The 14,911-nt window shown below is 42.9% G+C and overlaps 2 protein-coding genes across 2 annotated transcripts; both read right to left on the bottom strand.

Annotated features, from left to right (window-relative positions):
- Window positions 1-71: 71 nt before the first annotated feature.
- LOC117396666 (probable peptidyl-tRNA hydrolase) lies at window positions 72-5,373 on the bottom strand. Its single transcript, XM_033994787.3, has 5 exons — window positions 5,117-5,373; window positions 3,960-4,179; window positions 3,332-3,431; window positions 1,994-2,039; window positions 72-1,037 (listed from the first exon to the last, which is right to left on the bottom strand). The coding sequence occupies exons 1-5, from the start codon at window positions 5,264-5,266 to the stop codon at window positions 813-815; spliced, it is 741 nt and encodes a 246-aa protein (XP_033850678.3). The 5' UTR covers window positions 5,267-5,373; the 3' UTR covers window positions 72-812.
- Window positions 5,374-7,168: 1,795 nt separating this feature from the next.
- LOC117396664 (uncharacterized) lies at window positions 7,169-13,733 on the bottom strand. Its single transcript, XM_033994784.3, has 2 exons — window positions 13,552-13,733; window positions 7,169-12,130 (listed from the first exon to the last, which is right to left on the bottom strand). The coding sequence occupies exon 2, from the start codon at window positions 11,997-11,999 to the stop codon at window positions 10,128-10,130; it is 1,872 nt and encodes a 623-aa protein (XP_033850675.2). The 5' UTR covers window positions 12,000-12,130; window positions 13,552-13,733; the 3' UTR covers window positions 7,169-10,127.
- Window positions 13,734-14,911: the final 1,178 nt, after the last annotated feature.

Below are 14,911 nucleotides of genomic sequence, written 5' to 3'. Positions count from 1 at the left end.
AGTCTGGGAGGCAATGTGGTATATTGGTTAGAGCACAGAACTTAATGAGAACACTATCAACTGGGTGTTGCTATTTTCACATCTCCACCTCAAACTGTATTTTCCCATGTAAATTAACCCACACTTTTTTCTATATAAAATGTACTGGGGGTTGAGAAGGACTGATATTTACTCATAAAGGAGCAACTATATTAAGTTCAGATGGCAAACTGGAGATCCTCTTATTATGGGCAAAAATCAGGCCCATTCACTCACTGGGTAACCCTTTTTAGGGGAAAGTAATTTAATCCCAATGTGCTTAAAATGAGATGTGGCTATACGGCGCTCCCTCTATATTTCACTATTCAGTATAAAATACAACTTTGAAAAAATATCCATCATTTACTTGATGCATTTTCACCTGTAATATAAATAACATTATTTAAATTACCCTTATTTAAAGTAACTTGTCTTATTATAGGTAACAAGTGAAATGTGTTTAGTGGCATCAGCCAACTCTCCAAAATCACATCACGGTTAGGCATCCAAGAGTACCAAAGGGTGATCCTTCAGGTCAGAGATGCAGTTGTGGAGCTCAGCCAAGTGGCTTGCACAGATACCATTCAACACTGTGTTTTGGTTCTCGGTCTTTCAGAATAACACATGTTTAAATATAATAATAAATACACATCCACGAGGACATGTTCACTTTTGCACAGTTTTCTGGTTCCCAGGTTCGCGCAAAATTGCCATCGCAGAATTCCAGGCTGCTTCTGTTTGTTTAAGACTCTTTAAACAGATATTTGTTTCCCCCTGAATGCAGCATCCTAGTGTCATGTTTTAGCAGTGACCCTGCCCCCTTGTGGCAGTGTCATGCCTTGCGCCCCTGTCCCCTCGCTGCTGCTGGCTGTGATGTGTTGGAGTAGCAGCTCTGCGCTCTGCTCCAGCACCGCTCTCACTAGCTCCTGCTCCTCTGTGGAGAATCTGCCCAAGACGTGGCGCTCCACCGACACCTTCCCTGCAGGCCTGCCAATACCGATCCTCATGCGTGGCATCACCTGAGACAGACGGGCACAAGCAGCATGTTCATTAACATTTTAAGGAAACCATCTGGGGAAAATGGGGTTTCTTGAAAGATATTGGCCTTTGATATATCTTAGTCACACAGGTGTATTTTCGTAGTCTTATCCTTGTTATTACAGCAGAAATATTCAATGTAATCTTTGTGATCAGCATCCCAGGGGGAATCATCTAGGTCAGTGTTTCTCAACCCTGGTCCTGGGGGCCCAATGTGCCTGCTGGTTTTCATTCCAAATGAGTTCTCAATCTCAGATTTCAAGTTACTTATAAAATGTTATAGCTAACTTGAAATCTGCAACTGTTAAGAGTTGAAAACAATTAAAAAGGTCTAATTAAGCACTTAGCCTAACTAAGATTATCAAAGAATACAACTGTGTACCAAACATCAGGACAATACCTCAATGTGTACAGTCTATATTCATCGCACATATTAGGTTGATTTCAAGGCCACTAAAATAGCAAGCATGGTTCATCTAAACCATATAAATCACTTTGTTTCTGAGATACTGTATGAGGCTTTGACACTGTAGTTAATTGGTGTCATCTTTCCGTTACTGAGTAATAACAGGGCGGCTGACCTTCATAGAAAACTACGGGTAACAGTGTCTGGTTGTTGTTTAATAGGCAGTAAATTAATGAGGTAGTGTTTTTATTAGTCTATTTAGTAGTATTGGGAGGTTCTGGAAACAAGTAGGCGTGCTCTGGGACTACTACCTTATTTGGTTACACTGAGATCAAATCTTTTGCACATGACTGTACAGAGACACCAAAAAATCCAAACAATTGTGTGTCCACTTGTAGTGAACAGTACTTGGTCCTAAAACTAGAGACTAACCCCAACTCACACAGAGCAAAATATAAATAGATAATGACATAGAACTGGTATATCCACAAAACTAGCATTTGAAACCAAGACTAACACCAGCCAGCTTACGTCAGTTTTCAGGCAGTCCATACAGGAACGCACTCCATTGTGACCCCTGGAAAGTAAAGAGACAACGATTCTGAAAATACATTTATCCAATGGCAGCAAAAATATTACTAAGCAAAATGTGTTGCTTCTTTTTTTAGGATGGGGGAGCTGTTATCCCATATGATAACACTGTGTAACAATTTTTTTATTTTTTTTGGTTCCTGGGTAGTAAGTGTTATTTCCTAATTGCTTATGTCTCAAAAGTATAGAAAATGGCTATTATTCCCCACAAACTTTGCTTTTGTGACCAGGACAGTGATATTTTGAAATGTACCTATTTTCCAGAACATTCCAGATAGATTCAGTGCTGAGTAAACTTGGAGTAACTTCTAGAACTTTCTAGAACTTTCCAGTAATATAAATAGTAGTATAAATACAGGGCCTTAAGCCCACCAGTTCAGTTTAGTTCCAGCTGCCTAAGTGGATACATATCTGCATTTTTCTGAGATGGCATCAAGGTCATAGGAGACTTCAAAATGGTGGCATTCCTGATGGGTCTCCAAGGCGGTTTTACCAAGTTTCCCTGCTATCTTTGCCTTTGGGACAGCAGGGACACCAAGGCGCACTGCCACAGGCGGGACTGGCCACAGCGGACCGAGTTCTCTGTGGGGAGGAACAACGTCAAGTGGGAGCCACTGGTGGACCCCCGGAAGGTGCTGATCCACCAGGATATACTGGACTTTGAACGCCGCTACCAAGGACAGTATAACGAGAACATGATGGGAGACTACATTTGGGGGCTGATTCATGAAAGTGATTTACAGTATAATCGTAAATCTCGAAAAACTACTCACTTCTAAATCTTTTGTAGTCATTTTTGTATTTAGTATAAATACATGTTAATTTGGATTCATATGTTGTTTTTTTCTGACTTTATGTGAACGAAAAGACACAAATTCGCCCGTTTTCTCATTGGAAATAGGTAAATTTCAAAATATCACTGTCCTGGTCACAAAAGCAAAGTTTGTGGGGAATAATAGCCATTTTCTATACTTTTGAGGCATAAGCAATTAGGAAATAACACTTACTACCCAGGAACAAAAATTGTGTTACACAGTTTAATCTGGTGTAGGAGTGCTGAGGTCTCTTCTCTTTCTACCTTTTGAACAGGTGCAGGTTATCTAGGGTGCTGGTAGAAGGGCAGTTCCAATGCATCTCTGAACAGCACTGCTCACACACTAAATATGAAACAGCTCTAGATTGTTAATGAAGCTCCACATGGTTATGTCACACTGGTCCACACACACCTCTCATACGGGAATGCTGGCAGATCCGTCAGGTCCAGATTTTGTTCCTTACCTCGCACTGCCTCCTTGTTTCATTGCAAATTTCCCAAGGGGCTTGTCAAGCTCATCATGAATCAGATAAATGTCTTCTGGCATAATTTTAAATTTCTCAGCTTAAAAAGAAAAGAAAAGAATATTAATTGAATAATGTGTTTATTAATGAAACACGTATGTCAGTAATATCCCGCCATGGTGGTAAATAAAAAAAGCGCGCTATCAGTATGATGAAAAAGAAGATGACGTGACACACAAGAACAGTTCAGAATATGAATGCTCACGCTTCATGACAGTTTGAGGAGCGATTTTATCCAGGTGTACTGATGGACATACAATATGTTAATACCAAGTTTCTCGGTTCTCCTGTATATGTAAACATGTATGTGTGATATACAGATGGACGGATGTACAGACAGACACCCCCTACATCCCCAGAATCTGCTATTATCAATTACTTATCATATATAATGTCATTATCACATTTCATGACAATTTCCAGATATCTGGAGATTTTGTGAAGTGTAACATACGTATGACTGCCTCTACTATACCCTTCACAGCGGGATAATAATTTGAGACACTCTTGGTAAATTTTAATTAAAACAAAGATCAGGGCACAGCGTTTGGAAACAGCAGCGACGCACCTGCCTTGGCCACGCTGGCTCCATTGATGTTCATGAGGAGACAGGGTTTGAGCAGCACCAGCTGGACCCCTTCCTGCTCGGACAGGACCAGCTCCCCCGACACCTGCCTGTCAACTCGCCAGTGCTCCGCCACACCCAGCCTGCCAGCCAGCGCCCCCAGCACTGCCATCCCCACGCTGTGCCGCGTGCTGCCCATGCCAGGGTTCCCCAGCCCTACCACCTGTAGCACAACACATGATTCAAGCACGCACTCACACATCTCAAGGAACTGTGCTCAAATGTGTCTTAGCGTATTAGGATCATACTGTGTGTTTCACTTTTGACTCATTCTCTGTTTTCAGACTGGAATCTGCAACCTTGTGTGAGGATGGAACTATCTATTTGATAATTTAGGGATCTGATGGTCAGTTTTAAGGGTACAGCTGTGGCAGGTCTCACAAACTAGGTAATAAATGCCAATATTAAACAAGTTACAGTGTCTGCAGGTAGCACTGTAAACACTGTTCTACAAGTGGACTGAGGAACTTTGAAGCTCACTATGCTGCATGTTGAGACTTCATGACTCATCTGAGTTTTTTTTTTTTTTTACGCTATTTTCTATAACAAAACATGAATAATATGTCATGTGTCCTACCGTAATAATTTATATATATATATATATATATATATATATATATATATATATATATATATATATATATATATTATATTAATTTCTGTAAATATTTACATTAGAAAACAAAAGTAGCTTTTTAGTATTGCCATTAATGTATGTTCCGTTGTGCAATATTACATATGAGATTTTTTTTAAAACCTTTTCTCCTCGAAATATATACCTTTTATACTAAATATAACTATTCTATACCGCATTACGAAATATCAGAAACACTGTCCACTCCAGTCACTAAACGTATTTAGGGCAGCTTCTCTCTAGAATAAAAGAAACATTTTGAACACTGGGTCCATACATCTAATTTAGATATATAAACCTAAATAAAGTGAATATGCTGTCCTTTTTTAATAATAATGAATTACCTTGGACCTTTCACTTACAGACAATACAAACGTGTCGATTCGAGCGACAACCGCCTGCCCGTTTTTAAACAGATCACTCAATGAATGACATTATGAATATGAAAAGGTCGTAATAGTCTTACCATTTTCCGGCGTAGTTTCGTGTTCAAAGGGACGCTTGTACAGCTCTGATAGAGCAGGACCTTGCTCACAAGGCTGATAAACGCCCGTCTCATAATGTATGCGATAGTACTGTGAACTCGCTTTACCAAAAGTTGCAAATTAGACAGCATTAATCACCCAGTTGTTAACACGAGACGAGAACTGAAGCCGCTGATGCCTGAATGTCTGATGACGTTTTCTTTAGCGACAAATATAGGAGTTTAGGCTTAGGGCGCCATGTTGGTGAGGGCAATGCCAAAATTACGGCTAGCTCCTTGAGTTCAATTGCTAGGACACTAAACAGTAAGAAAGGGACATGGCGTGGTAACATTTCATTAGATGATGGTACAGTATTCTCTGATGGTTTACTTGTATTATTATTTGTTTATTTAGCAGACTCTTTTATCCAAGGCGACTTACAGAGACTAGGGTGTGTGAACTGCAGTCACAACGACGTCTCACCCCAAAGACGGAGCACAAGGAGGTTAAGTGACTTGCTCAGGGTCACACAATGAGTCAGTGAGTGAGATTTGAACCGGGGACCTCCTGGTTACAAGCCCTTTTTTAACCACTGGACAACACAGCCCCCTACTACAGGTTAAAATGTTTCTGTTCAAGGGGTAGCTTGGCGCTCTGTGGACACAGTATTTTCTTTGCCATGTGTGGTGTACTAGAGTAGGGAGTTCATATTATATTGTGTATTATGGGCAAAATGTTATGCTCTTTCTGATCTGTAAAATTGCCAATAAAATATATTTCTTGTGTCTACTGCCCCAGTATTATTATGCAAGCTTGAGTGAAAAAACAAACAAAATAATTGTCTTTGGGTATTTAATCTTGAGTAGTTGATTTTCAGAGATCTAAACAAAAATGTCTGGGAATGGAAAACTACCAGGTTTGAGTTGGGCAGAAGTATCAAACATATTTGATATACGTTTATATACAGTCCTAAAAACAGAATTATCTGAAGCTGAAATAAAATAAGCACGTTGTAGGGCATTACGTTTCTCTGCTTTCATTTGTAATTTGGTGGGGCACTTACCACCTACCTGGTTTAAAGCTGCTGTTAGTATGCACACATCAGCACGCTCAATTGAGTGCACATTGACATGGAAATATTGGAAACCAATTCATTTAGAAATCATTTTAAATGATGTATTTGCCATAATTCCAGAACACCTTATCCTGTGTAAAGTCATCACCTGTTTACAACACACGTAAGTTTATTAGCAATTCCTGAGTTCAATTTTTATTTTTGTGATTTATAACATGTTAATATGCTGTGTGGATTTCTCTGATCAGATTCATTCATGAGTAAATAGTAAATTGTAAAAAAAATAAATAAATTAATACAAATACAAAATGGCAGCACATGTACAGGAGCAACAAAAAACAAACCGATACAGGAAAAACAAGTTTGCTAACTAGAACAAGGGAAATGGCTTGTAGTTTATGAAAAATCTATGGGGTGTATTCAGTCTAAATAGCAGCTGATCTAATGTTGGAATCATTAAAAAATAAGTGTTTAAAAGGATGTACAGAGTTGGGTTTATGTCGGTTTATGTCTATTTGCTTCAAATCATCAGAAATAGCCAGTGGAGAACCACCCATACCCATACTGTACCGAGCCCTCACGGGTCGGGTGTGCCAGTGGAGAACCACCCGTACCCGTACCGTACCGAGCCCTCACGGGTCAGGTGTGCCAGTGGAGAACCACCAGTACCCGTACTGTACCGAGCCCTCACGGGTCAGGTGTGCCAGTGGAGAACCACCCGTACCCGTACCGTACCGAGCCCTCACGGGTCAGGTGTGCCAGTGGAGAACCACCAGTACCCGTACTGTACCGAGCCCTCACGGGTCAGGTGTGCCAGTGGAGAACCACCTGTACCCGTACCGTACCGAGCCCTCACGGGTCAGGTGTGCCAGTGGAGAACCACCAGTACCCGTACTGTACTGAGCCCTCACGGGTCAGGTGTGCCAGTGGAGAACCACCAGTACCCGTACTGTACTGAGCCCTCACGGGTCAGGTGTGCCAGTGGAGAACCACCAGTACCAGTACTGTACTGAGCCCTCACGGGTCGGGTGTGCCAGTGGAGAACCACCCATACCCGTACCGTGCCCTCACGGGTCGGGTGTGCCAGTGGAGAACCACCAGTACCCGTACCGAGCCCTCACGGGTCGGATGTGCCAGTGGAGAACCACCCGTACCCGTACCGAGCCCTCACGGGTCGGATGTGCCAGTGGAGAACCACCCGTACCCGTACCGAGCCCTCACGGGTCGGATGTGCCAGTGGAGAACCACCCGTACCCGTACCGTACCGAGCCCTCACGGGTCGGATGTGCCAGTGGAGAACCACCCGTACCCGTACCCGTACCGAGCCCTCACGGGTCGGATGTGCCAGTGGAGAACCACCCGTACCCGTACCGTACCGAGCCCTCACGGGTCGGATGTGCCAGTGGAGAACCACCCGTACCCGTACCGAGCCCTCACGGGTCGGATGTGCCAGTGGAGAACCACCCGTACCCGTACCGTACCGAGCCCTCACGGGTCGGATGTGCCAGTGGAGAACCACCCGTACCCGTACCCGTACCGAGCCCTCACGGGTCGGATGTGCCAGTGGAGAACCACCCGTACCGTACCGAGCCCTCACGGGTCGGATGTGCCAGTGGAGAACCACCCGTACCCGTACCGAGCCCTCACGGGTCGGATGTGCCAGTGGAGAACCACCCATACCCGTACCGAGCCCTCACGGGTCGGATGTGCCAGTGGAGAACCACCCGTACCCGTACCGAGCCCTCACGGGTCGGATGTGCCAGTGGAGAACCACCCGTACCCGTACCGAGCCCTCACGGGTCGGATGTGCCAGTGGAGAACCACCCGTACCCGTACCGAGCCCTCATGGGTCGGGTGTGCCAGTGGAGAACCACCCATACCCGTACCGTACCGAGCCCTCACGGGTCGGGTGTGCCAGTGGAGAACCACCCGTACCCGTACCGTACCGAGCCCTCACGGGTCGGGTGTGCCACTGGAGAACCACCCGTACCCGTACCTGTACCATGCCCTCACGGGTCGGGTGTGCCACTGGAGAACCACCCGTACCCGTACCCGTACCGAGCCCTCACGGGTCGGATGTGCCAGTGGAGAACCACCTGTACCCGTACCGTACCGAGCCCTCACAGGTCAGATGTGCCAGTGGAGAACCACCCGTACCCGTACCTGTACCACGCCCTCACGGGTCGGGTGTGCCAGTGGAGAAGGAGTATATGACTATTCATCACATTCTTACTTGATTTAGCAAAGTATACTGCATTTATAATCAATTACTGTCGCAAACATTAAACACTAACAAAATAAAATATTATATTTTTTACCAGACTAACAAGCCATTACCTGTATTACCACATGGTCCAAAATGTTCTCTGAAACTGTTCTTTATTTGTTATTGCTCACAAATGCTCTGTACAGTAGTATGCAAATATATGTGAACTTATGTGGAGGTGGTCATTGAAAGACTTTAGACAAAGGGATCTATTTACACACACAACCTGTTAATCTTAAACAAGCTCTTCTAACATCATCCTGGTTGCAATGTAATTCTGAAACATTTAGCAATTCAGAATAATGCAAACACTGCTAAAATGGGGCCTTTTAACATTAGAGTTTCCAAACCACATAACACAAATATACCAGGTCAATATTGCGTTATCTTGCGTATACAGTATGCTGTTACATCTAGCAGATGTAATTTATAAAGATGTAGAATACAGATTTTGCAGATTATGCATTGCCTCAAACAATGTAAATCAGGACCCGACATAGTCTTGTCTGTGTTTTGCAGTACGTGGTGCAGAAACTCTCTTAATAATACTAAAATACTGGCATTGGTTTTAGAGCATGTCTTGCCCATGCTGGCTCTGGTCAGTGGGGAAATACCTAAACACTAAGGAATTGGGAATGTTGGGAACCACAGCTATACAGTTAGTAGGGTGTGCCAATACTTGTAATTTCAGAGTAACTGCCTTTAAGAAGTATTTATTGGCAATCAAAACACACCTATGTATTATTGTGTTGATTTCCAAACAAGAATAGCTGCCCTCCCCTCACCTTTACAACACAGTGCCAATCAATGGAAATTCTGACTGGAAGCGAGTTTTCCATCTCATCTGGGACACTGACATTGTTACTGCCGTACTGCTGCACCGAGGCTGTAAACTAAAAATATGTGGCAAAACCAGAAAATGCAGCCGATTTGTCACATAAACATTACCACTGTGTAAACTGGGACCTGTATTCCTTTGTCAAGTTTTATCAGAAATAACACCTTGACCAGGACTACAATCCCACAATTCTGCAGAGATGACTAATTTCTAAGGAAACTAAGTAAAAAAAAAAAAAAATCATATCTAAAGGATAAAAGAAAGGTAAGACAAATAATCGCTTATAAAATTTAAATAAAAGTTTGTTAGTTTGATCACAACAGGTTCTATGTTAAATAACACTGTCTGATTGTTATAGATTGGTATTCAATAATTGTGTAAACAAGGGAAACCTTGGGGTTGCACTGTTTTATTCAATTTACTTAAACCTAACAACTTCAATTTTCTTAAAGGCAATTACTCAGAAAGTACAAGTAGTGGCACACCCCCTATCAGTTACACATACAGTACATATTTTATACAGCAGAGAAGCCAAAAGATTATGTTAAGACACATTCATTGTGAAACTGATTTCACTTGACTAACCACACTAAGAAATTATTTGCTTTAGCATTCCTACTCCTAATCTGATTTTCACATTTTTATGTCAGTGTCTATAGATACACTACCATGAGTAGATATAACAGGATTGGAGAAATGCCTGGATTTAAGAAACCCAGGCAACAAGTGACTGTATATATAAACAGAATCAGACACGAGGCTCAACTCAGTAACATTTGGAACTTCCTTAACAGGGAAATACTGTACAGGAATCTAAATCTACTAATGATGCAATTACAATGTCTGCTTGCAAACCAGGTCGTTAAAGGCTGCATCTACATGAGGCCCAAACGTGTGGCCGACTACAAAGGGCAAGTCTGCAACAGTTGCCTTCAGAGCATCAGTATACTTGGCGTTAGCCATCCAAACTTGTCGACGAATGGCTACTGAACATGCCATTGCCCTACCAGAGAGCTCAGCCTGATGAGAGGACAGCTGGAGACTGAACTGGGCGATAAGTTTCAGTTCATTCAAGACTGCCTGCAAGCGTGGTGCAGGTGCTTCGCCAGTGATCTCATCAAGCAGACGTGTCTGATAATCTGACAGGTACCTGAGATAGTTTGCAGTCCTGGCCAGCATTCCAGCAGTTTGGTACACTCGTTCTGCAAGCGCCTCTGTGAACCGCCACTGCTTTGTAGGGACAGGAGCCTCTTTACTATCTGTTGGCTTCACAGCCTGAAAGATTGCAGACATGAGCCCACTCACCTGAGGCATTCTGTCATAGGCAGGAGCCTGGCATTCATGCAAGCTGTACATCTTAGAATGGACCTCCTTGAAGGGTCGGGATGAAGCTGGGTTTGACCATGTGCTCTGTACCAGGTTTTCGAACTCCGGTACCATGGTTGGATCTGGTGCTGTCAATCTTCCTGGTACTGCCGGGAAATCAATTCCCAGGTATTCAGCTGCACGACAGATCAGGCTTTGCAAGTCATCTGCCAAAAGAAGTTCTTGCATGGAAGGGGTAACATCCGGGAGCAGAGAAGCATCTTCACTATCACCATTATCTTCATCGTCCCCCTCTTCCTCAATATCATAGCCAGACACAATTGAAATGGGATCCTCCTCAATTTTCACAGTAATTGTGTCAGAATCCATTGACGCAGTGGATCCTGACCAATCCTTGCACGTCGGCTCAGCTTCTGGTCTGAAGGTATCGTCATGTGCAAAATCTGTATCCTGGGTTGAGCCCAAGGATTGTGTTTGCATCACAGAAGGTGCAGACAGGAACTTTTTTTGCTTTTTCTCAAGGGCTTCGACTCGTTGTTCCATAGAGTCACGCTGCGCCTGCATGGACTGCTGTAGTGCTTGCAGCTGCAAGTGCATGACATCCAGCAGCTGCTCTCGCTGCTTCTTTAGCATGTCAGAGAACCGGGCCAAGAGCCGGGAGCTGTTCTCTTTCTTAGGGGAGAAGCAGTCTGACGAGCTGGAATAAGAAGTATAGGAGGAGGAGGGGGAGTTAGAGCGGGCATGACTAAGTCCATGAGACCGCCTGGCGTGCTGGGATTGCCTAAAGTGTCTAGATCGACGTTCTGACGAGTGCCTCCTCTTGTGGGAGCCTCTATGCGAATGGCTTTTAGAGCCAGAATTACTGGAGTGCCGTTCTGTCCCTGTATTATTCTCCCTTTTTGGTTCTTGGACTGGTGCCACGTGTTGCATGGAAGACGTGGAAGCAGGTGAACGAATTGTGAACACCATGGGGATTGTGGATGATTGTGGTGTCAGTGTGGATGTGGCGGTGGATAGAGAAGAGAACAGCACCATGGAGGGCTGACTGGGTGCATCTGTCTGCAGGCTTTTCTTCATCACTGTTGGTAAAGTGACCTTGGCCGGTGTACTCACCACAGGCTTTAAAGGTTTAGGGTCAGGAGGGATAGTCTTCTTATCACTAGTCATCTGGTTTAGGAACTTTCGTACCTTAGACAGGCGCTTGTGGCATGCACGCCGCTGAAACTTGGCACAGTGAGGGCACTTGCCACGTTCCGACACAGATGTCTTGGCATGTTCCAAGCCCAGGCAGTGCATGCAGCTGCCATGAGAATCAGTAGAAGCGTACCTGTGCTTGCCACAAGCGCACAAGATAAACCCACGGGGAGATGCATTTTCCATGTCTTCAAAGTAGCAGCAGAACACAGTTAAAAACCACCAGCGAGGGATGGGTGTCCTCTAGCTCTCCTCTGTGTGTCCCTCTCTCCACCGTCACACAAGGCTGGAGAAGATGAATGGAGCGCCGTTTTCTCCTGGAATGACAGACAGAATTAAAAACACAACCAGCAGGGAGAAAGACAAGAATCAATGGTCGACAGAAGAATAATAATACAAGCAGGTTCACTTACCAATCCTACTGGCTTGGGGAGAAAAGGAATTGAGAAATACTGAAGAATTCTCATCATTTTACCATGGCCTGCCAGGGTACCAAGACCAGTGCATATTTCTATTTAATTTCTTACACAGCTTACCCCCCCAAAACCTCTTGTTTTAGTTAGTATCATTATTCTGTACAGTCTGAACTTATGCTCGGCCACATACTTAAATACTGAAACAAACTCTTTGAAATACACAGTATTTGAAAAAAGGTGTGCATTTGTATTTTACTTCTAATGTACTGATTCTATCCCAGTGTCAAAGCTCCCTGGACCAATATCTTTAATTGTCTTTTCAAATACAGTGACAAGTACGATAGTAACATACTACCTGGGCCCCTCCATATATACCAAGACTCGCAATTACTTGTGTTAAAGAGTGTCCTAAACACGTTTTATTCGATAAGCGGTTCTATGGGTAGAAGTACAAATGTACATTTGATATATTATTAATATTATTATTATTTATTTCTTAGCAGACGCCCTTATCCAGGGCGACTTACAAATGTAAGCAAATACATATATACATATGTACAAGACAAATGTACCTCCCTAGATTTTACTACGGCCAATAATACGTACTAATGAATCTCCTAACCAAGTTCCATACATACAGAAGCCTCTACATTACAAGAAGAATATGAAATGGGATATAGTGCCTCCACTATAGCCCCATCTCAAGAGATACACACCCCAGCAGGGATGAAAAAACACTTCATTTGTACAATGTTACATCTTGATAACCACGAGTATTTGAGTACAGCCTTCAATACAATCTGCAGAATCACTATTCGTGAACGTGGCATTTTAAGAGAATACTTTATGAATAAATCCTTTGAATACGTGGTGCTAATTGAATGGAGGTACAGTATAGTATTCCTAATATTTATAGAAATCATGACATGTTTTATTTCAATGTTTTATTGTAGCAAATGTGCATGCCGAGAACCGTTACCTGCACAGGGCTGATCACAGATGATAAAGAAAATGCACAATGAACCAGAACTGAAGGTACCCGTGCTCTTCGGTTCAAGCAGATCTACCACTGTAATTGTAAGTAGCAAAATGACTCCTGCATACGGTTTATTTAACACATACAAATAATAATAATAATAATAATAATAATAATAATAATAATAATAATAATAATGTTAAATATGATGATGCAGTTTTAATAGACGTTTTTTGTAGTTGAATTTTGTAGCTGCAGTGGGGTGTTTGCACTGTAGTCACACAGACCAGACTGCGCTTCGTTTTGAAGTGCTGACCCTTATGTGAAATAGATGTTACTTTCTTACCTGTGCCGTATAGCTTAGGGTTCTCTCCTCGGAAACACACCAAAGCCGCAAAATCCGATTCCCAAACCTGACTGTAAAGATGCAAGCCTTATAATTTGATTTTCCATGCACTCACTTTTGCACACACACCACTCATGTGGGGAATGCGCCTGGAACAATGTTGATGTTTTTTCTTTTGCTGAATACGTCATGTTATGCGACCAGGGTGTGCTGTGGAGAGCCATGTTAGTGAGGTCAACGTGTTTGTAGTTTGCAGTTCAATACGATAATATAAATTCCAATCCAATTGAATGTATGCCTCATTTTATTTGACTTAATATTAAGCAAGCAAAGGTAAGAGTCCATAAGATACAATTCTCTCTAGGTTTTGTTTCATTTTACTTATTTACGACACATAACAGATCAAGAAAAGTCCTATAAAATAGAGGAACGCAGCACTTTTAATGGACAGGTACATGCAGCGGTGCAGATAAACGTCCTTCCAATTACTGATATCAGTAATGTTGATATCAGTACTAACATTCTAGATAACAATTATTAGTATTATTTTTTTATATCAAATGTAATTTTTGATAAATGTCAAAATGGCTATAGTACTGGCTTTTTCATACGGCCCTTCTGCCTAAGTTTATTCAAACGTTTGTCTACCTAGATACCTCCTGTTGGACGGACCTGAAAGCAGAGTTGCCAGTTGGGCTTGTTTTTTTTTATTGAGAGTCGCTTTAATTTTTTGAAAGTCTCGGGGTTTTTTTTGTAAAATGGTTGTAGAAGTAGTTTTGGTGATTGACTGGTGTCAATGTATATGCATGTCATTAGAAAAAAATATGGAATTTGTATAAACACCCCCACTCCCCTGTGAAATGGGTTGGGATTTTTTTCCTTGTGAGACTTGGCAACACAGGCTGAAAGCGGTGCTAAGAGTTTGCAACCTGGCCCGCGAAGTCCCCGTGGACTGCCATGTGCAGCACACGGGATCCAAGAGCTTGCAACAGCCGCAGAGTTTGCTCCCCATACAGTTACACTGGCGCGACTGCAACGGCAGTGACCCGTCTCAGCACAGCTAGGCGATTCGGGTATTTCAGGGGACTGAGGGGTGCACCTGACCAGCAGCGCCTAATAAAGTACTGCTGTTTGAAACCACGTTCCTGCTTCACCACTCTGGATTATACCGGGTTCGCAACAGTATTATGAAGATTCGTGTTCAAAAGCACTACACTGTACACTTGTCTACCAGTGATTTACGGAATCGTGATTACATGCAGTTTATTGTAGGAAATATCTGATTTAAGTTCTACCTTTAAATACTTTAATCTTCCCTTATAAAATATTACCATGGTAAATTTGCAGTTTCCCCATGGTT

Source organism: Acipenser ruthenus, chromosome 31 (genome assembly GCF_902713425.1).
Source record: "Acipenser ruthenus chromosome 31, fAciRut3.2 maternal haplotype, whole genome shotgun sequence".
Taxonomy (NCBI): domain Eukaryota; kingdom Metazoa; phylum Chordata; class Actinopteri; order Acipenseriformes; family Acipenseridae; genus Acipenser; species Acipenser ruthenus.
This window is presented reverse-complemented; position numbering and strand designations above follow the sequence as displayed.